At 44.5% G+C, this 26,606-nt stretch overlaps 2 protein-coding genes across 2 annotated transcripts in view; both read left to right on the top strand.

Moving 5' to 3' along the window:
• The first annotated feature begins 1,792 nt into the window (after positions 1 to 1,792).
• MSN (moesin) lies at positions 1,793 to 19,614 on the top strand. Its single transcript, XM_009880674.1, has 12 exons — positions 1,793 to 1,870; positions 11,086 to 11,181; positions 11,709 to 11,983; positions 12,445 to 12,528; positions 12,883 to 13,029; positions 13,501 to 13,597; positions 14,723 to 14,886; positions 15,330 to 15,460; positions 16,130 to 16,290; positions 16,840 to 16,932; positions 17,362 to 17,595; positions 18,843 to 19,614. The coding sequence occupies exons 1-12, from the start codon at positions 1,808 to 1,810 to the stop codon at positions 19,005 to 19,007; spliced, it is 1,710 nt and encodes a 569-aa protein (XP_009878976.1). The 5' UTR covers positions 1,793 to 1,807; the 3' UTR covers positions 19,008 to 19,614.
• Positions 19,615 to 22,371: 2,757 nt separating this feature from the next.
• LOC104282588 (adrenodoxin-like) overlaps positions 22,372 to 26,606 on the top strand; it is a 13,743-nt gene continuing 9,508 nt past the window's right edge. The window contains exon 1 of the mRNA XM_009880692.1: positions 22,372 to 22,411. Coding sequence (XP_009878994.1) covers positions 22,372 to 22,411 — 40 coding nt within the window. The remainder of the gene's footprint in view (positions 22,412 to 26,606) is intronic.

Raw genomic sequence — 26,606 nt, 5'->3', positions numbered from 1 at the left:
TTGGGAAACTTCAATATGTATTTGGATGTAGTGGTTTCTTGGCACTTGACTTAAACTTAACTAGCAGAACGCTTCTTGCTTATGGAAAATAAGCTGGTTGTAGTCCTCTCGCGGTCTGCTGCTGCTTTCTTAGTGAACAAGATGTGAAATGTGTCTGTATACTTGGGAGAAATGCAGGGATCAGAACTGGCTGTGATCATATCAGGATAGGGTGGTTCCTTGAATATTTCTCTACTTACTCGAGCTTTTTTGGTCTCCGGTGTCATGTGGTTAGCTTATAGTCTAAACGCGAGTTTGAGTTATTCTTACTAAAACTGTTCACAGCATAATTCCCCCCCACCCCTTACCCCTGGAAGGCTGGTGGAGTGTGCTAAGAGGATTGATCGCACTGAAGAGCAAATAAATTAGCATTTGTTGATGTGGGGTAAATGGCTGTTGGCAAGAAGGAGAACTATGAATGCAAGGTCTGTATGCTGGGGTTTGGTGCACGGTGAATATCTTGTCTGTACAACTTCAAGTTTTGAACCTTTGCTTTGGTGGAAAAGCATTAAAACAGTTTGATCTAAAATATCTGCAGCGTGTGCTCATAAATTGTGAGATGTCTTTACCTTTTTCGATTGATAGGTATGCAAATAGAAATGAATTCTCAAACAGCTTGGTGTACTTGCAGGCCTTACTTTGCCTGGTCAAAAGCTAAGGCATCTGCACTTGGGCAGGAGTATTCTTATCTACCCATAAGGAGCTACATGATGTTTTCCAGTAGCGATCAGGAGTTGTGAATGGAATTGGCTACGTTTTACACTAATCTGAGGTGAAATGCCTCTGCTGTTTAACTTGCTTCATGAGAACTATTGGTGAAAGATGTACAGATGTCTCCCTGCTTCTGTGGGATGAAAACGCAAACTCCCTTGCTGCCATCCCTTCCCACTTTCATTTCACATGTGAAAACGTGATGGTGAGATACTCCCGTCAAGATAGCGTGTCATACAATGTTTCTTCTGGAAGACCATTCATGATCTTACTTCTTATGTCTAAGGCTAATACTGTCATGAAATCTTGACTGCAATATTAAATTACACCTAAACCGTTTCTGCAGTGTTTAGAGATCTTTCACCTTCCTGAAAGAACAGGGAAGCAGTAGGCGGCTATGTAGAGATACTTCTACGTGCTTTGTGAAGTGTCTGTACATACTAGTGAATGTGTTAGTTCAGCATGCATCCTTGTTGCCATAGCACATGAGATCATCCTTGCGTCCCGTCTGCTTCATAACCACAGACCTTGCAGCATATCAGGCATTGTGCCTCACAGTTTCTCCAAATACCCATGGAGACTAGAACAGTATCGTTAGTATTGACTAGTCTTCTGTAGCAGGCTGAGTTGTTCGTGCTTCCAGGGACTTCCTTGACATTCATCCTTCAAACGGAAGGGTTGGATATCTGGTTGTGTGTATTGAGGTTTGGAACATCTCTGCTTTTGTGAAAGACTACAGAACGCTCTACACTAGAAATTCAATTTCATAAGCTGTATATGGCTCTCAGATGTGTCAGTATATGGACGGGAATATAGGAACAGACAGGATAAACTCTTACTCTGTGAAACAGGAACGTTACATTCTACAGGGATACTGGGAACACCGTGCTGGCAGGGCAGATGACTTTGTAACTGCTGGCAGTGAAGTTCCTGGAGGCTTGGGAGCTGGTCCCTGACTGTAGGCGGATGTTGGTTTTCATTATTGGGTAGTGTCACTTAGAGCGTGTGTTGTAATGATGCATTTTCTGTCTTCCAGATCAGTGTGCGTGTTACCACCATGGATGCTGAGCTGGAGTTTGCCATCCAGCCCAACACTACAGGGAAACAACTCTTTGATCAGGTAAGTGCAGAAGAGCTAAAGTCGATAACAGATGTTGTGATTCTATTAAGGCAATTTCTAAAGGGCTTCTAAGATTAAGCGACAGTGTGTATAATAACTTCAAGACAACTCAGCATAGTAAGAAATTATATGTTTTTTCAGAACTACTGTATTTTTTTTATCTCCGAGAATGTGTTGGGAGCTATTCATACCTCTGATGACCTGAATTGGTGCTATAGCTCATAATAATAATAATTGGAAAGCAGTAGATGTCTGCAGTCATAATTCATAAGACAAGAAAAATCTTATGAGGGAGCTAGTAACCGATCTTTGGTTGGCTTACTTGCAAGCATTGTGTAATTGATTTCAAAGAGGAGCTGGTCTCTGAAACAGGAGAGTTTTAGTTGGGTTTCAGATGTTGCTGCAGCCCTTAAGTGCAGGTGAAGTGATATTCTCTATTCCCATCAGGCCCTGAGGGAAATCTTAAGACAAGTTATGTACTGTATGGCTGTCTTTGTCTGGGGGCTTCAGTCTTCCTGTGCATTCACTAGCTAGGCAAATTTCCTCCGCCTTTGGCCCAAACAGAAGCAGGGAGGCATGTGCAGCCCAAAGTTGGAGCAGCTGAAGACAGTCATTATCAATTGCAGAGGTTGAAACTTTGACAGGCTCCACTGTGTTTCTCTGCTGTAATCCTGAAGGCTGTGGATTTGGTACTTGGAGGAAAATCTGAACAGTAAGTTCATAGCTTAAAGAAAAGTAAAATGAATCTTGGATACATGACAAGGTGAAGGAACTGCCAGACCAGCTATGTCAGATATGGGTGTGGTTCAGTAGTGCTGAGCGTTCTGGGGCAGCCCTACATAGTACCTATCTTAATGAAGACAGAACTTAAAGGCTGACCCACCCATGGAAGTCAGCTATTTTATTTGGGGCTAGCAAACCTAAGTTAAAATCTTTTTTTAGCTGTTTAACCACAAACTACTACTTTCTCTCATACTCAGCTGGATGATTCAACACTAGATTTTATATTGCTCTTTGCAGCCCAGCCCTGAAATGGAGGGAATGGAGTGAGATCCTAGGCTTTACTAAAAGAGCATCCTTTCATAATGGGAAAAGCAGAAAGGCTTTTAGGAAAGTTCTGAGTTGCAGCGTAGTTCTCAGCTGTCTCTGTGTTACTACATAGTCGTTCCTACGTATTTCAGCCCTGCGTGGTCTCAAATCTTACAGTTTTTGATTGATAGAAGTGAGAGCTGGATTCTGTCCAGAATCCATGTGTGCAGCATGGAATTCCACCATGGTTAGTTCATGGGAGCATATGCCAATGAAGCTGAGGTGATGTACTCCCAACTTCATCAAAAGGTGAACTGTTTTGTTTTGGGTTGTTTTTTTTTTTTTGGAGGGGGTGTTCTTAGCATGGATGCATCCCCTGATTATTTTTCAATATCTGGTTTCTGACATTATCCAAGCAAAGCACCAGGTGGAAAGAAGTTGTACTATTGAAGTCGGTGCCCATGATTTTTTTTTTTTTTTTTTCAGTCAGCTCTAGACTAACTGCAGCTTTTGCTGCAAACTGACATTGTGGTGGCAGACTTGGGCTTCAGCAAGTTGTCACTGTTTGAGAAGCATCTGATCATGTTTCCAGTATGGGAACTCTACATGTCTTAGTAATTGATTTCACTCCTTTGTGTCATGTTCTCAAACAGCTGCACATTCTCTTTCCTGCTGCAGTGTTTCACGCAGCACCTGTCTAAACAGAAGCTTTATTGTGTTTTTTTTTTCTGTAGCAAACACTTTGTGAAGGGAGGAAACAAATGCTGTTGCAGAACTAAGTTTCTAATTTGCTAATGTAAATGAGGCAGTGTTTACTTCAGCTAAATTGGGTTGTAGGTGGAGTTGGAAGAGGAAATACAGTGGGGGGAAAAACTTGTCTGAAGCTAGCTGTTAAACATTTGCTATTTCAAAGAGGTCTGGTGCACACCATCTCTTTATGCTGTCCATCTATCACACTCACTGGAACAGGGATTAAACTGCTTTCTACTGCCTAGCACACAGGGTTTCCTTGTGGAGGTAGCGATGTTGGTTCCTGGTAGGACTGATACTGAAATGAATGTCCTTGAGCCTCGCCAGTGGCAGATGTCCAGGCTTTGACTAAATGATTTGTCAAAGACCTAGCACAACAATGCTAGGTGGTGTTAGTGTGGTACCAGCACAGTGATGGTGGTAGGAAGACTAACCCTCTGCCAGGGCTTGAGAACGTTGTCAGCAGTGAGGTAAGGGAGTTGGCAGTAGATGTGGGGATGTGCAAAGTCTTCCCCCTCTAGCACGAATAAGGAATTTTGGAGGCTACTGCTATGTGAGTGGTTGAGGAGCCTAATCCCAGCTTCTATTGCTGCCCTGCAATCTAATCATTGGCCCTTTACAATTAAGGGAACTAATTGCAAAGGAGGTAGCTATTCAGCTTCTGCCACAGCAGGGAAACGTTTCATCTTGGTCTCTCGATGCAGATACATGTCAGACTGTTGTCTGTCCATCTTTTTTTTTTTTTAAATGGAAAATTGAAGGCTCTTTTCTATTGCAAAAGAGACTTTTTATGGTCAAACTTGCACATAAAGGAAAGGAAGTACTTCTTGTGTGCAGATATGCTCAAACATATTATTGATCTTTGCATAATGAACTAGCTAATACCAAACCAAAGCATGAGAGCCTCTAGTGAGCTGACACTAAATACTGAACTTGCTCCCTTTAGTATGGGGATGGGGCTTTGCATATATTGTCAGCTGGCATATATCCAGTGTGTTTCAAATGGCTGAGTTGTTCATGTGGATTAGTTCCTGTAAAGGGATAGTCTATGGCTGTTCTCCCTGCTGACACTGCTGATGGGGACTGAGCGGTGACTGCTGTCTGACATTCACTCTACCTCAGTATCTATCCCGAGGTGGTTTGGGTCCCATGGTGGGGTGTGTAAGTACAAAGTTACGGCTGTTCATTTTCTAACTCCCTTTAGCTATGTTGTGCTCCTGGAATTGCTAATCCAGTATTTTCTCCATGATGCTGGTTCTGAAAAAGGAGCTGCTTTCACCAGTGCTTTTTTGAGGGAAGGGAGAGTTCCTCCACAAAGGAAACGTAGGGCTTTGCTGTTGCAGCACATTGACCTTCTGCTGTGAAACCTGACTTTTGACTCTTTCACAGAAAAAATTTAAGATATCCTGCATGTTTTTGCCCTAGAGTGCCCTTTCACTTTGAGCTGTCAGTTCTGAGTTAAGCAAAAAAATAAGCTGCTAAGAATTACCAAGGTTTCTTGCTGCACAGCTACCTCTGTGCATGCTGCTGGCTCTGCTCAGTAACATTTAGGTAGTATTTGTTTCCACCTGTTGTGTATAAAGTTAGATAAACATATTCATTATGCCACACATAATTCTGACCTACTCTGAACGGGATTTAGGAGACTTTTGGAAAGCTTCTATCTGGGTAGTAGCTTCATGAGGAGGAACAGTCTGGGTCTAAAGTTCCATAGTAATAATAGGTGAATGGGCTTGAGGTAGAAAGGTTCCTGTCTCCCTCTTTCCTACTTGGTTAAATTCCAAAGTGAATTTTTGTAGTGATAGAACAATGCAGATGCTTCACTGCTCTGTTGGAAATTCTCTTCTGCCCCAGAGTAGCTGGTTGTGGAAACATCATTGAGCTGATATACGGTGCAGTAACATTGTGGTTTAATCTCAAGATCTTCCTGTAACACCCCATTCCCATGGCTTGTAACCGTACAGCTTTAGCTTAAATGGCTTAAGTTTGTGTACACAGGTAAAACGTGGATTAATTGAGACAGGAGGATTGTACTGTCTGTCTTCTATGGCTTTGCTTATGTACCTCTTAGCATCAGCTGCTGAACTCCAGTGCTTACTGCCTCACTAACAAAATCAGTAACTCTGCTCCCGTTCCTCAGCTGCTAGTGATGGATTAAAAGAAGAGCTTGAGGATGGGCTGTGCTTGTCAGGGCTGCTGCTTATCCCACGGGCCTGGTTACTTCACAGGTACCTTGAAATACTGCTTTCCTGGGGATGCAGGGCACAGGCACTGCAGCAGTAACAGCTGCTTGTTTTCCTCCTTTGCCCTTTTCTCTATCAGACTGAGGTGCAGCTGGACTGGAGATGGGTGCGCTAAACAAAGCATTGCTTTGCTTCGCCTATCTCCTACACATGAAAGATATGTTTCTCTGGTAAAACTGCTTAGCTACTTATTGCTGTGGATAGCTTTGAAGTTGTGGCCCTCCAATTTTTTTTTTTTTTTCCTCTCAAACTTCCTTTTTCTGAGTAAATTTTCTAGCTTGAGTCATCAGATTTTGGCCTGTTGAGGGGTCAAGGAGGAGCTAGCCTGTAACTTACACAGGGAGAGAGGTACCTAACTCGCTTGCCAAAGTGCTCCGGGGCTGGCTGGCTGGCAAGCTTTCACAGAAATGGCCTGGTGTAGTGGACACTGCATCTTACAGGCTCCTCAGGCAGCCTGCCTACAGACTGCCCACGAAATCCTCAACTGCTTTGACTTCTGCGGTATGAAAACATACTCCCTTCTTCCATGTCCCCCACATGCTGTATGAGGCACCTTCTCAGATGCTTTGTTTCTGATTGCTTCTGACCTTGGATCCTGCTGGCACCTTGTTCTTTCTTTCATTCCCCTTCAGAGCCCCTTATTCCTTCTAGTCTCCTGTAGAGGAGTCTTAGCTCTCTGCTCTACTGGGTCTGTCGGGTGGTGAACGCAGTCGATGGCCATTTGATGGGACTTACATCAGGGTCTTTTTAACAATGAGTGGTGGTTACTAAACTGCTCAGTCAGTACTTCCCCAACCTAAAATGAACTCTTTCTCCAGTTGCGGAACAGATTTGCTTCTCAGTTATGTGCTTAGTGCTATCGGAGCCTACAGCTGACCTTCGGTCCTTCCAATGCTAGACTTTAGACACTGCAAAGTCCAGGAGATGGTGGCTTCAGCATGCCACTCCTGAACAAACCTTTAGAGTAACCAAATGCACCCAATCTCATTCAAGGCGTTCTCTGTCCAATTGAGAGCCATGAAGCCAAGTTACAGGGTAAGGAGAAATGTGACATTAGAAAAACTGTAATATCTGTCACTTCAGACTGTGAAAGCATACAATTAAACTTCCCAGGAGGCTTTTTTTTTTTTTTTCAGTTTCCTGAGCTTTTGGGGTCAAAACTAACCTTGTAATAGAAAAGTGCACTCACTTATGGGTTGAAATTGTATCAATAAGCATCTTTCTGATCACTCCAGACCTGTACGTTATGTTCATCGTTGAGCCTAGTATGGAGTGGAGTGTGGGGGTATTTCTTTTTCTTCTTAATTATTAAGGATCCTACATCTTTCATTAAGAGCCAGAGCTGCCAAGATTCTGAGTTCATGGGCCCTGCCGTGGCTTGCTTATCTGCTGCAGCGAGTTTAATGGTTTTACAGAGTACCAGTTGTCAGTCTCTTCTTTCGTGGTTGCTAGAGCTTATACCACAGGCTCCCCAAATCCCTCTTGACTTGAGGAACTCCAGCTGAGTTGAGCTGTGTTTGGAACAAAAGCGGTGGGTCTCTCGTGGACTGTAAACTAAGCTTTGTGAGCAGGGAGACTGTAGAGAAGCCTTTAGCCTTGGTGAGGTCCTACCTGTTAGTGTTTAAATACATAGGAAACTGGTCTGGAGCACTTGATCCAGTAGATGAAAGCACTGAACGGAAAACTTACTATGGCAGTTTCATAGTAGAAAGCAGCAAGTCTCAGGGCAGTGGTTGGTTCCTCCAGCAAACCCCAGAACTCATGTTTGTGTAATGAAGGCTTGTGGTTGAGTGGTATGGAAATGTGTCTCAAATTTCACAGGAATATGTGGAAACTTGCTGGCTTTTATAAAAGCAGTAGTCCAACCAAAAATGGACTGCTTGTTGCTAAGGAGGTGAATGGCAAACTGTCATAAGCTTAAAAACACAAAGAAGATCCTGTCATTTAGCACTTTGAAAGGGAAAGTTAGAAATATATCCATCAGCCAAATGGGAAGGGAAGAGTTGAATATTTATGGCTGTAAATGGAGCCCATTTTAGGTGCTAAGTTGGGGTATCTGGAAGAGTGTTCTGAGTCATTTTGGACTACGGCATGTGAAACTGCAGGTGTGGCACTAGTTGAGAGCTGCTCCTGCAATAACATTTGTTAGCAGTTTTCTTTCAGAAATACTTGACATGCCTGTTGTGGGAAGGGAGAGAGGTCCCCTTTGTCTTTAACTAGGACAGTAGGTGAGATATGCTGTGGTATAGCCTGGGATGCTTTGGCCTTTGGCACAGGAACTTGGTCTGAGTGGAATGTCTTCTCTGCTTGCATGCTTTGGTCTTGCCCATGTGTAGATAACGCTTTCATGCAGGATCTGCACTTGTTTGCCACTGTGGTGGTGTGTTTCCTGGGCTGAGAATGAGGGCAATCTTCAATTGTCATCTTGATGCTAAAATCTACATTTAAGAGACAGCTTATGGCTCGCTCTCTGCTGTGGGGCAGCACTCAATATCAAGAACATAGTTCGGAGGGAGATGGGTGAGTGCTGAGGGGAAAGACAGGAGGAATCATGCAGACCTGGAAAATAAGGAGTAAGGAGAAGTGAGAGAAAAGGTTGCCTGGAAGACCTTGTGTTTCTTCTCTGAACAGAAGTAAAAAAATTGTACTACTGTGTGCTTAGACTGTCTGCAGAAGGTGAAGTGAGAGACACCAAAAATGTACCTTTCCCCTTAGGCAGTATTGTTTACTAAGTGGAAGTTTAAGTTAACGGGTACTTGATGAAGAGCTTTGTCATGGCTGGTCAAGGAACTGTGGGACAGCTGAATTTTAAGGTGCCTGTAATCTGTTGCCAGTTGTAGAGTAAGCCTTGTACTGCAGGCTGAACAAGACTCAGGGAATGATTAATGTTCTCCCTGGCGTGAAGAAAAGATGCTGCTCTCCAGCTGAGTGTGTCAACTTTAGGTATTTAAGTATAGTGGTCTGTGTTAAACAGCACTCTATATTCTCCTGTGTGCCAGCACTTCTCCTTCCTCAGCCACTGCCAGTAACTGTTTGCTTTCTGGAACATCTCACAGCTTGTCAGGGCTCCGAATGCTGTACGCCCCCAAACACAACTGAGCTGCAAACTGCCAGCCAGACTCCTTGCAGCTGCAGAAAGCTGTTTCTTCATGCTTTTCCCCTTGCTAAATGGAGCTGAACAACCTGCTAAAGCTGAGGTGGGAAGGAGAGAAGAGGACTATCCCCCCGCCTTGATTCAGGAGCAGCTTGGGGGTGTGATGTTGCGTGCTCTGTTGGCCAGTCCGTTGTTGTCCCTGCTATTGCTGTGCAGACTTGTGCTGTGGAATAAAAGTCCTTTTGTGCAGGGCCTTTCAGTTCCTTGCTGGCAGCCCGGTGCGGTGGATTCCCAGGCACAAGCTGCTGACAAGTGGAAGCGAGGCACAGGCAGCAGAGGGGGGACCGTCTGTCCGTCCATCCCGTTCAGATGCTAATGCTCTCCTCCTTAGGCTCCAGGACAGCCTTTCTCCCTCTCCTACTACGTCCTTTCGATGTGTGCGGCAAACTCTGGTTGTTCTCCTACTGAAGCTGTGTGTGTCCTGCTACATGATAGGCACTGGTGAAGGTTTATCTGCCCCACGTTCCTCTGTGTTTACAGGGGCTTTAGGACAGCTCTCCAGTTCATGGTCCAGCAAGGACAGGCTGAATCATTTCATGGACTCTAGTGACATGATGTATATAGAGTACACAACACTGCATAGGTTTTGTCTCTGTGTGTGCTACTAACAGCATGCCTCTGCTAAAAGCTGCCTTGGGTTTTGGGGCCCAAGAGGAACTAGGGCCCTAATGCTGCTTTTCTAAGGCCAGAAGAAATGTCTGATCCAAGCCCTAAAGAATCGAACTAGTGATATGTTTGTGGGGAACCCCTGTCTTTGCTGTTGTGTCTTGCCAAAGTTAGAGACCACATCAGAAGGGAACAGGGTGCATCCTTAGGATTTAACAGGAAGTAATTTAGAAGGAAGCAGGCATTTAGGGAGAAATCATAAACGATGGGACAGGGCAGTACAAAATTATCTCAGCTTACCTGGCAGGGGGCACGCCATGATCCGGCAGTTGGTTTTCCCAGGGTGATGCTCACCTGCTGCTCTCCAGTTGTTGAGTCCCTCGGAAGGAGGGGAGCTGTGGGCAAGCCCGGGGGGTGGGTGGTGTGTAAAAGCAGCTTACAGTGTCCTACTTCAGGTACAGTGTTGACATAAAGACAAGTGTCTTCTCCCTTCCCCTTTCTTGTCTAGTAATGGGGGTGACCGGTAAGTGTGGTTTTTGCCAGTATGAGAACAACTCCTGGGGGTTCAGGAGATACGTGGGGGAACTTCAGTTTCTAGACTTGCTGCTGCACCCTGTGGCAAGTCCCAGACTTGCCAGGGCACAAAGCTGTGGCCTCCTGCTAGTGAACAGGCTTTACCAAGAAACTTCCCCCTCCTTTTTACCAGCAGTAGCATTATACTGCAGTAGTCTTGCCCCCCCGTGAGGCTCTTGTCTCTTGTTACAGTATGTCTGTAAAGCCTTCTTAACTCTTATTTACATAGCACCCGTGGTGTGCTAGGGAAATGACTAAGGAGAGAGCTTACATAGTGGTGTAGTTAATTTCTGTGGTGGCTCTTTGTCCTGGCACAAGGGATAGCGTATCGATTTACCCACTGCAGTACCTCTTAATGGTGCCGCTCATTGAAGAGCTGGGTGAAAGGCTTGTCCACAGCTGTCGGTGGAGTAGAATACAAATCTTAAAACAGCACAGCCTAGTAGGACACAACCTAGCAGGGTGACTCATGCTTGCCCAGGAGTAGTTTGCATGATAAGAGAGGGGTGTACCTGAAAACGGAGCTTTATTGTTGATTCCTGGATACCTGTCAGACCTGTTGCATCATATTTTGGCTGTACATGTTGGCTTATAAGTAGCTGAAGAAAATAGTGTCCCAGTTGTTGTTTATAAGTAGCAAGAAGCCTTAAAGAGAGGAGGGAGAGGGAAGAATACAATACATTTCCCACTTCAGATCCCTCAAATGCCCTGTCATCTTTGCATGTGCACCATAGCCAGGGAGGCAGAAGGCTAGGGCACTGATCATCTTCGTGTTTCTCTGACCTTACCCTAACACGTTCTCTGCCACCAGTAAGATGAACCCATCTGGCTGGGGCACTTGCTAATCGTCTTTCTTCCAGGTTGTCAAGACAATTGGTCTAAGAGAGGTCTGGTTTTTTGGACTTCAATATCAGGACACCAAGGGCTTCTCAACATGGCTGAAGTTGAACAAAAAGGTATGTTTGCTCCAAGCTTTCACTTGTTCTGGGTTCCCTTCTCTTGGAAGGCAGGGGCAAATTCAGTCTCAGTATTTCTGTCGGGAATCTCTTCTTGCCCCTCCACACACCTGCAAGATTAGTGAGTTGGTGTTGCCTTCCTTCAGTCCACACACCCCCTCCCCAAGGTACAATGAGTCACGATGCCTGACCTGGTCCTCCTGCATCTAGTCCTGTCTGTTATCCAGGCAGATCTGTTACCCTTCCCAGTAATGTACCAATGTGGCGCTCATGTAGGCGTCTTGGTTGGAGAGAAACCTGGAAAGTAACTTACCTAGCACTGATCATAACTAGTGGTTTGTCAGAAGTCCTGTGGGGAGAGGTGATGAGGTATTTAGGAGTGAGGAATTGAAAATCCTTGCTTTTCTGCCCACTCACTTCTGCATTGGAAAGGAGAATTTTTTCTAATGCATGCTTGTGTTCCTGTTCGTAAACCTGTTCCCCTTCACTTGGTGTGTAGGCTATAAAATCTGGTAACTCTGTTCCAGGTAACAGCACAGGACGTACGCAAAGAAAGCCCCCTGCTTTTCAAATTCCGTGCCAAGTTCTACCCAGAGGATGTGGCAGAAGAGCTGATCCAGGACATCACGCAGCGCCTTTTCTTCCTCCAAGTGAAGGAGGCAATTCTGAATGATGACATTTATTGCCCTCCAGAAACAGCCGTCCTTCTGGCTTCTTATGCCGTCCAGTCAAAATATGGAGACTTCAACAAAGAGGTGCACAAGTCTGGCTACCTTGCTAGTGACAAACTGCTCCCACAGAGGTAACTGAACCTGGGTAGTCTTAGACCTTCTTTGCCTTTAAGATTTTGGGATTTTTTTTTTGAGGGGTGGGGTGTGTCTTGTTTGGAGTGTTCAGAATAAAACATAGCCTGGTGCCTCTTTGAGGATTGGGATTAGTATTCACTTAATTAGGAGCTTGAGTCTTAAACATCCTATTGCTACTGAAGAAACTCTAATCAGAAACAGTGAGGGCAGCTCCAAAACAAAAAACCATAATGCTACAAGGAGAAGCGCAACTGAATAAAACTTGTCATTTGTCAAAAGTCTGAATACTAACCAGTGTGTCTCTACCTAGTCATATAATAAAACTGCATTTCCTGGAGTGTTTTTGTTGGGGAACTGTGATGCCAATGGAGTATTTAATAAAGTGTTATTCAAGAGTGATGTGACTGTGCACATAAATGCAGTGGCTAGTCTCAAACATCCCATATACTCTTTCTAGAGTTCTGGAGCAGCACAAGCTTAACAAGGACCAGTGGGAGGAGAGGATCCAGGTGTGGCATGAGGAACATCGAGGAATGATTAGGTAACGGATGCGGTGTTAAACTGCTGTATTTAAAATAGTCTGATATATGCTAGTGTGTAATGTGTGAGTGCATACAAAAATCTGTGGCTCGCTTCAAGATGAGTTGGCGTTCTTCAGGTTATTCTGCTCAGAGTAACTAGGTTCACATGCCTCTGCCCTTGCTAGTCCACATCAGCTGGCTGCTCTTAGTAAAACAAAACTGAGTTTGCGGAGCGTGTTGTTTATCTACTAGGGTGATGCTTGGAACCTTTGCCAGCTTGTTCCTGCTCTGCCCGTGTAGGAAGACAGCACCTTCTTGCTCTAATGGCTTATAGGCTCAAAAAGGAATATCTGCTTTCTTTTTGCACACTGCAGAGAAGATGCTGTCTTGGAATACCTGAAAATTGCACAGGATCTGGAAATGTATGGTGTGAACTACTTCAACATTAAGAACAAGAAGGGCTCTGAACTCTGGCTAGGTGTAGATGCTCTTGGACTCAACATTTATGAGCAGAATGACAGGTAATAAACCCCCTCTCCTCGTCATTGCCTTTAGCTCCTTTCCAGTATAAAGGCATTCAAAATTAATCTTTTCTGGAATTCAAGTCTTTAACTAAACTCTACAATATCTATGCCATTCTTAGCTGTATTTTTGATATTGCCAGAATGATCCATAAAACCTGCTGATCTGGACCAAAAAATACAAGAAATTGGCAAATCTTATCAAGCTTGTTTTATTTGATCCCTAGTCTTCCTGCCACAGGTGCATTCTCCAGTTCTGTTTTGCATTAAAAAAAGAAAAAGAGTAGGACTGAAAAACTGCTTTTTATGTTTGTAGTTCATTTGCATAACTGATTGTTTGCTGTTTCCAGTCAACATAGGAGTACTGAGATATGAGGGCAGATTTGTTAGAATTCTGAGCTTTGTATTGTAAATCAAGAATCTGAAATGACTTGGGGCTCTCTTATTTCCTTTTGCTTTCTATTTCTGCAGGCTAACACCGAAAATTGGATTCCCTTGGAGTGAGATCAGAAATATCTCATTCAATGACAAGAAATTTGTGATCAAGCCTATTGACAAGAAAGCACCAGTAAGAAGTAACATTTAAATTAAAGTTTTGGCGTCTTAGCTGAATGATCTGACATTTTTTAGTTTGTTTTTTTTATTGCACAAAATCTTTTAATCAATAATGGCAATGCTGACTTAAGCAGTGCTGTACTACCTGATCTGTTCAGGGCAGTAAGCACAGAATGAGTCTAATGGCAGTGAGGTGATAGTTGGGATTTGTTTCTGGCTAGGAGGGTGGAAATTTGTTGAGTATAACCTTAAGCTCCTCAAAGTCAGTGGCAGGGAGCAGCTCTTTGCTTAGGGTTTCTGATTCTCCTAAGATGGTTCAGATTCTCTGATAATACAATTAAGGGTCTGAGGCACCTGTGTTACCTTTGAATGCTTCCTTTGCAGTCTCTTGGCTTTAGTAGTGTGTGGGATGGTCTCTTGCAGTTTTTCACCTTACTTGAAACTGAAATTTCAGGTCATTTTGAAGGTACACCAGGAGGGTTGTTTTCTTGCAAATTTATAATGCACATAATTGGTTTCATCTTTAAGGCTTACTAATTTCCTGTGTCAGCTGATACCTTCTGTTCTTCTGGTCGTTCTTGTTGCATTGCTGCTTGGAAGCATTTCCCTGCTGCTGTTGCTTTGTTTTAAATTTAATTTAAAATTGAAATTAATTTAAAACAAATTACTTTGTTTTAACAGAAAAAAATTATATATCCATTGGACATAATGTTTAACACCCTTTCTGGCATAAGACAAAACATTACACTTGATGTGGCCGGCCAGACTATTGCATTAAATAACTAAGTGGAGGAAAGGTGGGAGAAGTCATAGTTTCAGTGTGCCTGGTAACCAACCCTGATGCTGTTTGTAATGAAACGGTGAAGCTAAGTCACTGTGTACCCTGTGTGTTAGGGATGCTTTACAATGAAACCCAGCACGCTGTGACAAGTTGGGCACTTCTGCCCTATGTGTATCTGTCAGGTTGAAATTAATTCCTGAAAGATAGGTGTCTAACTACCACCACTGATAAACAGACACCGTTAAGAAAAGCTGGCTAGGTATTCTAGAAAGCTTAGGGTCTTGGGGCGTATTGCATACACAGGGGTTTTCTCATGTTGAAAGAACAGGTCTAATGCTGCCTTTTTCTTGTCCCAAGGACTTTGTATTCTATGCCCCTCGGTTACGGATTAACAAACGAATCTTGGCACTCTGCATGGGGAACCATGAGCTCTACATGCGCAGGCGTAAACCAGATACCATTGAGGTGCAGCAGATGAAAGCACAGGCACGGGAAGAGAAGCACCAGAAACAGATGGAGAGGTTGGTAGGGTTCTGAGTAGCCTGGACTTGGTCGATCACTGCACAGTAGCATCATGTGCTAGATAAATTGCTGGCAGCACCTTAATCTGCTTGAGCCAAAAATAAAGCGGATTGCTTTCTGTTTCAGTAGATCTGATGGGATGTTGGAAATGGCACTCATCACAAATGTGACCCACCATCACTTTCTTAGAGTTAAAGATTGGTCTGTCTATTTGATGGGACTAATATGGATCTTGATTTAAGGAGATTTCCTTTGTAACGCTGCTATTACGAACTTGCTATTAAGATGCAAGCAGAGCTTCTATAAAGGGGCATGTCTGGAGTAAAACTCATCAGATGAGTGCTGTAGTGCACATTTCTTATGTGCTCATGGCTTCACTAGGAAGTGCTCTAATCTGAGTAGCTGTTAATTTGACATTGCTTTATGACTTCCCCTTCATCAGAGCCCTGCTGGAGAATGAGAAGAAGAAGAGGGAGTTGGCAGAAAAGGAGAAGGAGAAGATTGAACGTGAGAAGGAGGAGCTAATGGAGAGACTCAAGCAGATTGAGGAGCAAACCAAGAAAGCTCAGCAAGGTAATATGAAATGTTCTAGTATTTCCTTTAGATGCATAGTCTGAGTGAGAAGCGTTTGCGTGGTAAAGCTGTGAGCATCTGTGAGCCATTTGGCTCTCCAGTATTGTGTGATATCTGCTGTTAAAGCCCTGGTTTAGCCTTCTGAAGCTGAACGTAAGCCCTCCATATTCAGCTGCTGAAATAGGACTGGCATTAAAGAGACGAGTGGTAGCCAAGATGCCTCTCTGACAGCAAGAGTACTTTGCAGTTGTTCATGTGCTGGCTGGAAGCTTTATCCCAGCACATCTGTAGAGGAAGGAATCAAAGTGTAGCAGGCATCACACCAGCCAGTATTCTGGTGCGATTACTATCTGATTGCTTGGCCAGTGTCAGAGTGGTGTTGCCCGAGCAATATGCTGTATGCTTCTCTGCCTCTAAAGATGTCATTTTGGGATGGGTAGTTCCCCACAAATCAATCGGGCAAGGAGTCTGTTGGCTTGGAACTGGCCTGGCTCTTAGTCTAGCTCCAGGTACGATGTGAAGGAGAAGAAAGGGGACAGTTGCTTGCATCTCTCCTTTACCTGTCCCTCTGAAGGAGAACCCTCATCCAGAACTTAGGTGTAAGGGCGCCTTCCCTCTCTCCTGCCATTCTTTACTTAATCTCTCTTCAAATGTGTTCCCCTATTTCAGAACTGGAAGAACAGACCCGCAGAGCTATGGAGCTGGAACAGGAGAGAAAACGAGCTCAGGAGGAAGCAGAGAAACTGGCTAAAGAACGTAGAGAAGCAGAAGAGGCAAAGGAGGCCCTATTGAAAGCATCCCATGATCAACAAAAGACCCAGGAACAGCTGGTAAGTGGGTGAGCTGAAAATCAGGTAGGGAAAATAGTGACATGGTAGGCATCTAAGCTCTTGAAACAAGCCATGCTACAAATATAGTGAGGAAGCATAGTTTGGCTCTTTAATTTTTAGCCTCAAGCAGATGAACTTATACCTAAATACAAGTGTATTCTTACAGTAGATCTGGATTGTTGTGCTTTTTGTCTTTCTTTTTTTATTATTTGTATGTGATGCTGAGAACAGAATGTAGAGCTCGCTAATTGCTTTCTCTGGTTTGGATTCAAATAACTGAGTTCTGTAGCTCTGTTTAGAGGAGACAGGAGGCAAGGGGGAGGGGGGGACAAAATAAAGCAACAAAAAAACCCCCACAACAAACCCCAAAAGTTCTTTAGCTTTATCTTCCCTTGCATCGTGGAGGAATTAGTGGGACTGAAGTTTACAGGAAGACTTTCTCCTTACTGAAAAGATGTTAAAGATACTGGTTTTGTTCAGGACTTGGACTAAATGCTTCATTTAACAAGTACTTTGGTTTTGTCCCCATTAAAAGCCTTTCTCTTGCAGGCTTCTGAGATGGCAGAACTCACAGCTAGGATCACGCAGCTGGAGCTGGCCAGGCAGAAGAAAGAGAGTGAGGCCCAGGAGTGGCAACAGAAGGTAAAGCAGAATCTGAGCAAACAGCAATACTTTTTTGTGCTCTTCATTCTGCGTTGTAATTTAAACTACTGCACTAGATACCATGCTAGACTGAGTGTTTGCAAGCTTGAGGCCTTTGTAAATACCCAGCTTTGCTTTTCTTTGTGGAATGAGTGCTCAGTCAAAATATTTCTACATGGAGTTAGAATAATTAGGCCTGTAGCCCATTTTCCATGAATTATGACCATTCTTCAAATCTCTGAAGTGTTAGCCAGCAGAAAGTTTTGCAAATGATTGTAGCTGAGTAGCTTTGGAACATATCACTTCAATGTGCAAGAGGTGCGAAGTTTCCTGTAATAGGCTCTGAGCAGTGCTTCTGTATGCTTCTGTGAGAATTCTCCTGCACTCAGTATAATCCTGACTAACTCACTGTGGCGTGCCCTGTTGCAGGCACAGATGGTGCAGGAGGACCTCGAAAAGACTAAAGAAGAGTTGAAGACTGCCATGAGCACCCCTCACGTAACTGAGCCCATGCACTCTGAGAATGAGCATGATGATGAGCAGGATGAGAATGCAGCAGAAGCCAGTGCTGAGCTACGATCGGAGGCCACCATCAAGGACCGCAGTGAGGAGGAGCGCACCACTGAAGCAGAGAAGAACGAACGGGTCCAGAAACACTTGAAGGTGAGAAGTTGGCAGCAGAGAAGGGCATGTGTCTGGGTGCTACTTCTATTCTTCTTGCCATTAATTGTAGCAGTGAGGTACCATTGGTATTTTAAAAAAAAAAAAGACGGTGGAAAGAAGGGTGATCGTAATCTTGCCAGATTGCTGGTTTAACCATTGAGCAGAGAGGCAGATCTTGTCTCCTGGCACTTGACTTCCATTTCACTGGAAGTAGTGAAGTATTTTCAAGCAGTGCCAGAAAGCAGTATCTCTTCTTGCCATTAATTGTAGCAGTGAGGTACCATTGGTATTTTAAAAAAAAAAAAGACGGTGGAAAGAAGGGTGATCGTAATCTTGCCAGATAGCTGCTTAACCATTGAGCAGAGAGGCAGATCTTGTCTCCTGGCACTTGACTTCCATTTCACTGGAAGTAGTGAAGTATTTTCAAGCAGTGCCAGAAAGCAGTATCTGTCTTGTGTAGTGTGCTTGTGTGAATCTTGCCAGCCATCTGACAGCTGTTCATAGCCCTGGCTGCAATGAATCAGAGAACTTGGTCCAGTTCCTGTCAAGCAGCTGTCTGTAACTGTCTTGTCTGACTGGGTTGCATTGCAAAACCCAGAAAGCACCCCACTAGGGCTCAGCATGGAGGGAACAGTGCTGCACCGCCTTCTCATAAGGAACTCCAGTGTTCTGGTGTTGACTCCTTCAAGCAGTTTGTTACGCTGCGTGCTAGCTGCCTCACTTGCCTCAGGCTTTGCTTGTTCTGCATCATACTGTGGTGGTTACGCACAGGCAGAGTGACAGAGGTGCACTTTATCTTCTGCAGCAAGTTTCTTTGGTGGTAGAAGGCTACTTGCTCAAATTCGGCAAGATGCCTCTGTCTTTAGGCATGTCTCCACTTGACTCTTCTTCTGAAGTACATTGGAGACAGTCTTTCTTACTGTGCTAGGCAAAGATAGATAGGGTGACAGACTGCCTGATGTTTTTCTACCTTTAAATGTTAGGGAAAAATGTTGACAACTTCCACAGAATCACAGACTTGTTTTGTTTGGAAGGGACCTCTTAAGATCATCTGGTCCCACTTCCTTGCTCAAGCAGGGTCAGCTAGAGAAGGTTGCCCAGAACTGTAAATATTCAGGCTTATCTGTTTCCTGTCTCCATGGATATCGAATCTTTAGGAGGATCAGTAAGGAACCTCCTTGTCTTTTTCCAGCTTTAAGTCTCTGGCATGTGCTAACCCATTGCTATCTGTTTCCCCTTCTCCAAAGGCTCTTTCCTCGGAGCTGGCAAATGCTCGGGATGAAACCAAGAAGACAGCCAATGATATGATCCACGCTGAGAACATGCGTCTAGGCCGAGACAAGTACAAGACCCTCCGTCAGATTCGGCAGGGCAACACCAAGCAGCGCATTGATGAGTTTGAGTCCATGTAAACTCTCCCCCTCACCTGCTGCCCTGCACTCTCTTCTTCTTCCCTCTTTCCCATCCTCTCCCGTCATTCACTCGTAATCGTGCTACGCTGGAACCACTACAGAAGAGTGACCATGGTCTTATTTATCGAGTTTTGGGCAAATGCTGGAGTTAAGCAACAGAAGAAAGAATAGTATTTACATCTTCCTGGGGTGGCTTGGGAAAGCAAACGCATATATTGGGGCAAATCTGAAATTGTTTGGCTTTGGATAAAGTCTCACTGCATTTAGTTTTGTATTGCTTACTGAAGTGGCTGTGTTGCTGTCCTCTCCTGTTGGGTGGGGAGGCCAGCAGATACTTTTACTGACTTACGTACAGTAAAGTGCTAACAGTTTGACACTGTGCCTTCCTACTAACTTGCGCAAGCTTCAGTATTAAGCTTAGTAGCTGGGGTCTGAGTTTCTGACTTAATACAGGGTCTGAATCGTGTAGTTGAGAAGGGGAGGCTGGAGCTTAGGAAGAAGGGTTGGAGGTAGAATATGGACTTTCTTTCTAAAAGACCAAAGCTTTTGTCCTTCAAACATAAGCAGACCAAACAGGTTCTGTGGTGTTCCTGCTGTTGTTACCTTTTGTTGTTTAATGATGGAACTTTGAATTTCCTAATTATGAGGAGGCCTTTGGAATATTTCACTGATGCGGTGTGGTTTGGAGCCTCGGCTTCCCTGCTTTCCAGAGGTTTTGCCTCTGGTAAATGGCTTTGTTCACTGTCATTTGTCTGACTTGAATGTGACCAGTCAGGCAGAGATAGTTAAAGAACACTGCCTTCCTTTTTGGGTTTGCCACTGGAAACCTAAAGGGGTAGGTAGAAATGTAAAAGACTAAAAATTCCTGTAGCTGTATTTTCCCTTGCTGAACCAGTACATTTCTAGTCATGTGAATAGGATTTCAGGTTTTTCCATAAGAGGCCTTTTTAGCACATAGTCATTGGTGCCTTATGACTGTGTATAGATCTACTGTAGCTCAGACGTCTTTAGTTTAAACTAGATGCAATCATAAAAAGTGGATCAGCAGCTGGGGACCAAAAACTACTCTTGTATCTGGGTCGCGTACAAGACTGCATCTGTCTTCCTGGCTTCAAGCAGCATTTGAGGGGAGAGGATCCTGAGATATTTGTCCAATTGCTGCCTTAATGCTCACTAGCGTTCTGCCAGATCCCTGGCTCGAGTGCTTTTCCTTCCCCAGAAGGATGCTTTGCCCCTTTGCAGCTTTGAGAACAGAAGGCTCTGTCTCTTTGAAATGGGACACTACTGGTTGTGAGACTGGTCCTGAGAGCCATTTGTACCAGTTGTTGTAATACCCACCACCTCCTGTCTTCCAAAGCTATCCATGCTGTTGCTACCCAGAATCCTTCCTGCCGTTTCTGGGGAGGAAACAGCCATGTATGCTCAGGGTTGAATTGGATTTTGCCTTGATCCTTCACAGAAGGAAGTGTTAACCTTCGGAAGAGGCCTGTTAAAAATGGATTCCACCTACAATGGAGTCCTCCTTTTGCTTTGCCCTCCTTGGATTAGCCTGTCGTCAGGCTAGCCTGTTACTTATTTTCTTGCCTGGCATGATCCTAAATCTTGTGACTTTCTCAGTTTTGTGGATTCCCCCTTTGTATGGGTCACTGCTAGTGGTGATAAAATGAAAACATCTGAATGCTAGAGCATTTTCCGCTCCCTGCTCTACGGGGAAGGTAAAGGGGGACTGTGCCAAAAAGAAATGTTCATGATAGTGTTAATAAACCGCAGTATTTCCCCAAGAATTCCTTGGGCTACTGGAAAAAGCCTTACCAGTGCTGTATTATTTTATTTTTTGGAAGCAATACAAGTCTGTGTGGAGATCCACACAAATACCAACCAACCAACCTCTGTTAGGAGCATAGCTTAGTGTGTTGCTTCTAAACATCCAGCTAAGTCATGTGGGAGACCCCTTCTCTCCCCTGGACGCAGTACACTTTTGGGGGGCACACAACATGGTAAGCTTTTGGTTGGCCAAAACCACATGCCTCAGTACTTTGAAAGTCACAAATGAAAGACTGCAGTTAAATTGGTCAGAACTGATTTGCATATTTCTACACAGAAGGGTTATTGGCACTGGCTCTATGTGAGTCTCATTACTGGGGGAACAGACAACCTTTACACTTCTGTTTTTGGTGCTTTAAAGCTGGTTCTCAGCACTTCTGCTCTGTCCATGGCAACTATCGATGCATTTGGGGGGGAGAAAAGTCTTTATTACATTTTAACAATTTCCTAACAAGCTGATGTATAGTGCCTGGAATATGTGTTCAGATAATAAACCAGTAAACCTTTTCTGCTTTGATGGGTCACACAACACTGCTGAGCTCATGTATTATGATGCTGGCATGACTTCTGTTTATAGGGTTTTTTTTTAATCGTTCTAATTCCAAATGGTCCAATATAGGAATAGAACGGCTTGTGCCAGTGAGTCCACCTAACTCTTTGTAGTTGTTTCAGCCCTGCCTTCTTCTTAACCAGTATTATATTCCAGTGGTATCTAATGATATTTGATTTCAATACTTCTAGCTATGCACAATTAGAAAATATTAGTCATGGGATAGAGGATATGTTTATGGTCCTCCTTCCCTTGGAAATGTATACTGTATTGTAAAGAAATGATATTTTGCAAGAAAACTAATGTAAGAAGCTTTCAGTATTACAGTGAGATTTGTAGACATGTTTTTTTATTTGTTAGAGTACAGTGAATTGTTCTTCTTCCTCTCCATGTTCCAGTTTAATTGGATAACTACTCCTCTTGGGGGGTGGGGGGAGGGAAGTACTTTATCAAATATTTGCCTGGCTTGGTTTTTTTTTCTTGTTTTATTTTTTGTTGCTGTAAATTATGTTGAGGTTTTTTGACCAGTCTTTTTACTGGATTATAATAAAACATCAGTTCCTTAAGGATGTGGAGTAATTAATGGGTCCATGTGCTTATCTGCAGAGAGAACCTTGATGTTAAGGCATTTTTTTCCTTATGGAGGAGTTGTTAAAATCCATGCTCTGTTCTTCCTAAAGTGCCAATAAAGTTCAGAGAAATTCAGCAGAATGTGTCTGGCTGGTTACTTAAGTCTTGCTTTGAATCTAGTGCTGTGTCTCCAAGCTAAACAGGTCTTCCACCTGGTTCCCAAGAGGTCAGCTTTGTAGCACTGTCGCAGATGAGAAGATATTACTTGCATCCTGAAAAACAGCTGTTTGAATAACATCCCTTTCCCCCTCCCCAGCCCTGCAAGCTGTCTGACTGGAGGCAGTACTAGAATTCGCATTTCTTTGTGCAGACACGGCGTATAAACTTGTATTGTGTTTAACTTGCAAATGGACCAGTCAAATGGAGGAGGAGGAGGAGCTGCTGTTGGAAGTTGCCACCGGTGAGTGCCTGCTGGGCCGTGGTCAGGCCCGTGTACATCCAGGACCAGGTTGGCGTGCAGAGGGTGGCCGGGCCTCGATGCTGCTGCGTGCCCCTGACGTCCTGCTGGGTCTGTCCTGCCCAGACCCTGCACCGGGCATTTCAGCCCTATTTGTTTTGCAGCTACCTTGCCATGGTTATCTCTACCTGTGTTTCCTGAGGTCTTGGGACTGGGTCCAGCGATGGAATAGCAGGGACTACCACTTTTCTGCTAATGTGATCTCCCTTTGTAGCTGCTTTCAATGTGGTTGTGAAGGGGGGCTTTGCAGAACCTTTGTCATGTGGCTGCTGCACTGCAGAATCAGGCAAAGATTTCATCAGAACATGTTTGTGCTCAGAGATCTGGTGTTAAGGGAGAAACCTGAACTTGTCTACAAACAAAACGTGAAGTGTAGAGCAATGGAGATTTCTGCAATCCCCACCAGGCTTGGCGTGGATCCAGTTTCCATAGGTGGGTCTTTCTTGTTCCTTCCTTCCAGGATTCCAAAAACCTGAACGCTACTGGAGGAATTGCATGTCTGCCTCAACGCTACTGCAGCCTTCAGGTGAATGTTGCACTGGTCTGGGATGGTTGCTCTCACAAACAGGGTTCTTGTTGCTTTTATTGCCCTTGCTTCTCGATGGACAATACCTTTCAGCTTGTGCTTACATTTCTGGAGTCGCTGAGGACTCTCTGCTTGCATTTGGCCTAGGATACCTTGTCCTCCTACTTGGGGTCCATGCAACTGTAGAAATAAGGATGCGATTGCTTTTTCCTTCTGCTTTCACTGTCCAAGGCAGGGAATTGCAAGGGGTCAGTCTCCAAATTCTGATTTGTTTTGATGTAGGCAGATCCTGTAGGGACTTCTCTGGGTAGATGATAAGCTTATTGGTTGCTCAGGCTAATAGGTTTGGAGGGAAGCACGGGCATTTTCATTTAAGTGACCTGGTGTGAGATTCTCGGAGAACAGATGAACAGGCTCGGTAGCCTTCCAGCCACTTCCTTTTTTTCTGTGATGAACAATAAAAAATGTGAACGCCCTCTGATGCCACACTTATCAGTTCAGGTCAACTTGTGTAGGATACTGTTAGTAACTATGGCAACTTAATAAAGGAACTAGATTAGATTTTGCTCTCTACTTATCAGGGCAGGACTCTGCCTTTTGACAGCACTATCTTCTTGAAATCTGTTTGGGGTTGTGGAACCAGTAGACAGTTGATCTCAGACGCCACACAAGATTTGTTCCCCCCTTTCTCATGTTAGCTGGTCCTAGAAGCTGATAATTCTGTCTGTAACTGGGCTTCAGACTTGGTGTATCATGTGGCAGTAGCTCTCCATGAAGTTGCTGCATCTAATGGCTGTTTTCCAACATCTTGCAAAGCTTGATAATGCAACGTACAGGGTAAGGTACGATAATCATAGACAGTTGTATGGCAGCTGCTTGAACATCTACAAAGGCAGACCGTCTCCCAGTGAGAAAGCAGAGAATAACTGAGGCATGGCTTGTTTGCCCTGTGCAATCAGTGTGAGCGTTCTGTTGAGTGCCAGCTTCGCAGCTATACGTAAGCTCAATCTTGGGCATACAGTCTAATTATCTTATGCCAGTGTATAACTGGAGCATGTGACAACTGGCAGAGAACAGTATCATTCATCTGTGACTGATGTCAACCCATAACTGCTGCATACCCTTATGCAATTGACTCCACATGTGATGTTAATGTCTCTCTTGCAGAAAAATTAACTTATCTGTAAGAGAAAGGATCTGGGCCTCAGTGCACTGAATGTCAGGCTGATGCTGGCTTTTGTCTTGCAGGTCTGCAGCTCTAATTTAAGTGCAGTTTGTGAACAAGGGTGCAGGTCCTTTTGACTGAACAATGCCTAAATAAACGTCTAGTGCCAAGTGATGGATCTCTGAAAGTTACTAGTAATTTTAAGGTGGACTTTCTCAGGATAGAAGGCAGGCTGAAGCGGCTATAGGGAAAAGCGAAGGAAAGAATGAGGAGGAGACATTAACGAGAGACTAGTGCTGAGACTGCAAGAAGGAATATTGGGAGCTCCTGGAAGGGACTGTACCTTCAACTTCTGTTGAGAATGCACTTGCTCTGAGCAAGTTAATGGCATGGATACAGCTTTCTGGTGAGCAGAGCTAGTTGGAAAATTACAAGCACCCATGATTGCTACTGCCTCTGGTTGTGCATCATCTTTTAAAGAAATACAAGCCAGGGTTGATCTTCAATCATCAAGATTTACTGAAGAGTCAAGGGGATGTGAAATATACTGCTCTTGAGCTGGGAGGTTACAGTGAAGGCTGTCTATACCCCACATGCAGCAGTGTTGCCCTCCCATCCATCTTTGAAGCATCCTTGACTGAAGGAGAAGCATCTGCAAGTGAAGGCCTTGGCTGGGGCACTGTAACTTCTTGGTGGCCTTCACCCAGCCAGGCAGCAGCTGCGTTGCCAGGGGTGGCTTCTGTCACGAAGCCCTGTTGTGAATTGATTTTTGTTTCCCGGTTGCAGTGTTGGTGTGTCTCTGGTTGCATTACTGCCCTCCTGCTTCCAGTGGTGAAAATTTGGCCCTTGCTCCTTTTGTTCGTAGTCATTCTCGGAAGGCTGCTGAACATCTAGGGAAAGGTTGGAGCTGGCAAACGGTAGTCTTGTTTGATAGATGTAGAAACTGAGGCATGTTTACGGTCTTCCCCCCAAGCTGCCAGCCTCTATGAGGCAGTATCTGAGACTCGAGCACACTTGATGTAAGCACTTTGTCTGCAGGTTTGTGTTTGGTGCATCTGTTTTGGGGCAGCACTCTGTACCTGGTTCTGTGGCCTTGGAGAAAGCAGAACAAGCACAAGTTGTCCTATTTGCTTTTATTAGCAGCTTGTTGTGGAACAGGAAAGGTGGCTAATGGGTTTTCCTAGTGACAATGGGGAAAGGGAATTTTAGTTTTGTTCAGTGGCTTTAGTTCTGTTGTGGAAGCTGCCTGTATCTGCTTCCTCACAGGAATATTTGTGAGGTGGTGGGCTCGGTAGGAGGTGGGGGGTAGCCTGTTCTTGCTGTTCAAGTTAAGAACGAAGGCTGCATTCTGGAAACCGTCATTATTCCTGGGTCTGTGTACCTGCTGCTCTGACTACAGCCTCTGAGACTTCCCCCATGGGAACAGCACGGGCTTGCCTCTGGTTACCTCCTGGCAGCGATGGAGCCAGTGCAGCTCTGACCAAGAGCGCTGCTCTGTCTCAGGTGTGTGTTTTATCCATCATCCCTCATTCACACTCCTCAGTGGCCAACCAAGAATCCTTTCCCCCATTTCTTTGAGAGGTAAAATGAGGCACAGAGGATGATGTGTTTCTTCCAAGGCAGAAGAGTTGTGGCTGAACCTGGTGAAATACAGAAGTCAGCTCAGACTTCCAGCTCTGCGCCCTTCGTGTCCCCAGGCTGCCTGCCTTCCCGCCTTCCCACACAGCTGGAGGAGAGCACGGGCCAGTCCTGCTTGCTCCAAACAATAAAGGAGTGATTACTTCTGTATTGGGACACAGTGGTGGTCTTCAGCTTTGTCCTGACTTGTTTAGTTCCTCGCTCAGTTCCTCCCTCTCCTCCGGACACTCTTACTTTGGGGGTTCCACTGTTGAACACCTGGGATTTTATCAAATACTGATTTGATAAAATGCTCCAGTATTGGAGCATACAGGTGTTAATTTGCTTGCCTGGATGACACCTGTAACCTTTCTGCATATGTTGCAGCTCTCCCATAGATAGGGGCCAGCTGTTCTCTGACTGGGGGGTGTTTTCTGTCTCTGCCCTATCCTGCTCTTGTGGCTGCTCTGCTGTGGGACAGGCTACCTCTCCTGATTCTTCTTCTCCTGCTCCTTTGCAGAGGAACTTCCTCCTCCCTTAATTTATCGAATGTATTAAATCTTGATTCAAATGGTAGTGAAGTTACTCTCACAACCCCAGAACTGCAGCATCACTAAAACTATATTAATGTGTATATTAATACCTGGGGGATTCCATCTGCTTTCCGAGAGGCAGCAGACTAATACGGTAACTTTAAACCTTCCATCTAAGGTGTCATGGAAGCCACAAACTTTACAGAAGAGCTCTTCTGGTCAGAGCTGTTTGTACAGAGTGTCTTCTGCCCAAAGGAACTGATGCAAGTCTGCCTCGTGCCGACTATGCTGATGTGT

The sequence above is a fragment of the Charadrius vociferus genome, unplaced genomic scaffold (assembly GCF_000708025.1).
Source record: "Charadrius vociferus isolate BGI_N301 unplaced genomic scaffold, ASM70802v2 scaffold473, whole genome shotgun sequence".
NCBI classification, from domain to species: Eukaryota; Metazoa; Chordata; class Aves; order Charadriiformes; family Charadriidae; genus Charadrius; species Charadrius vociferus.
This window is presented reverse-complemented; position numbering and strand designations above follow the sequence as displayed.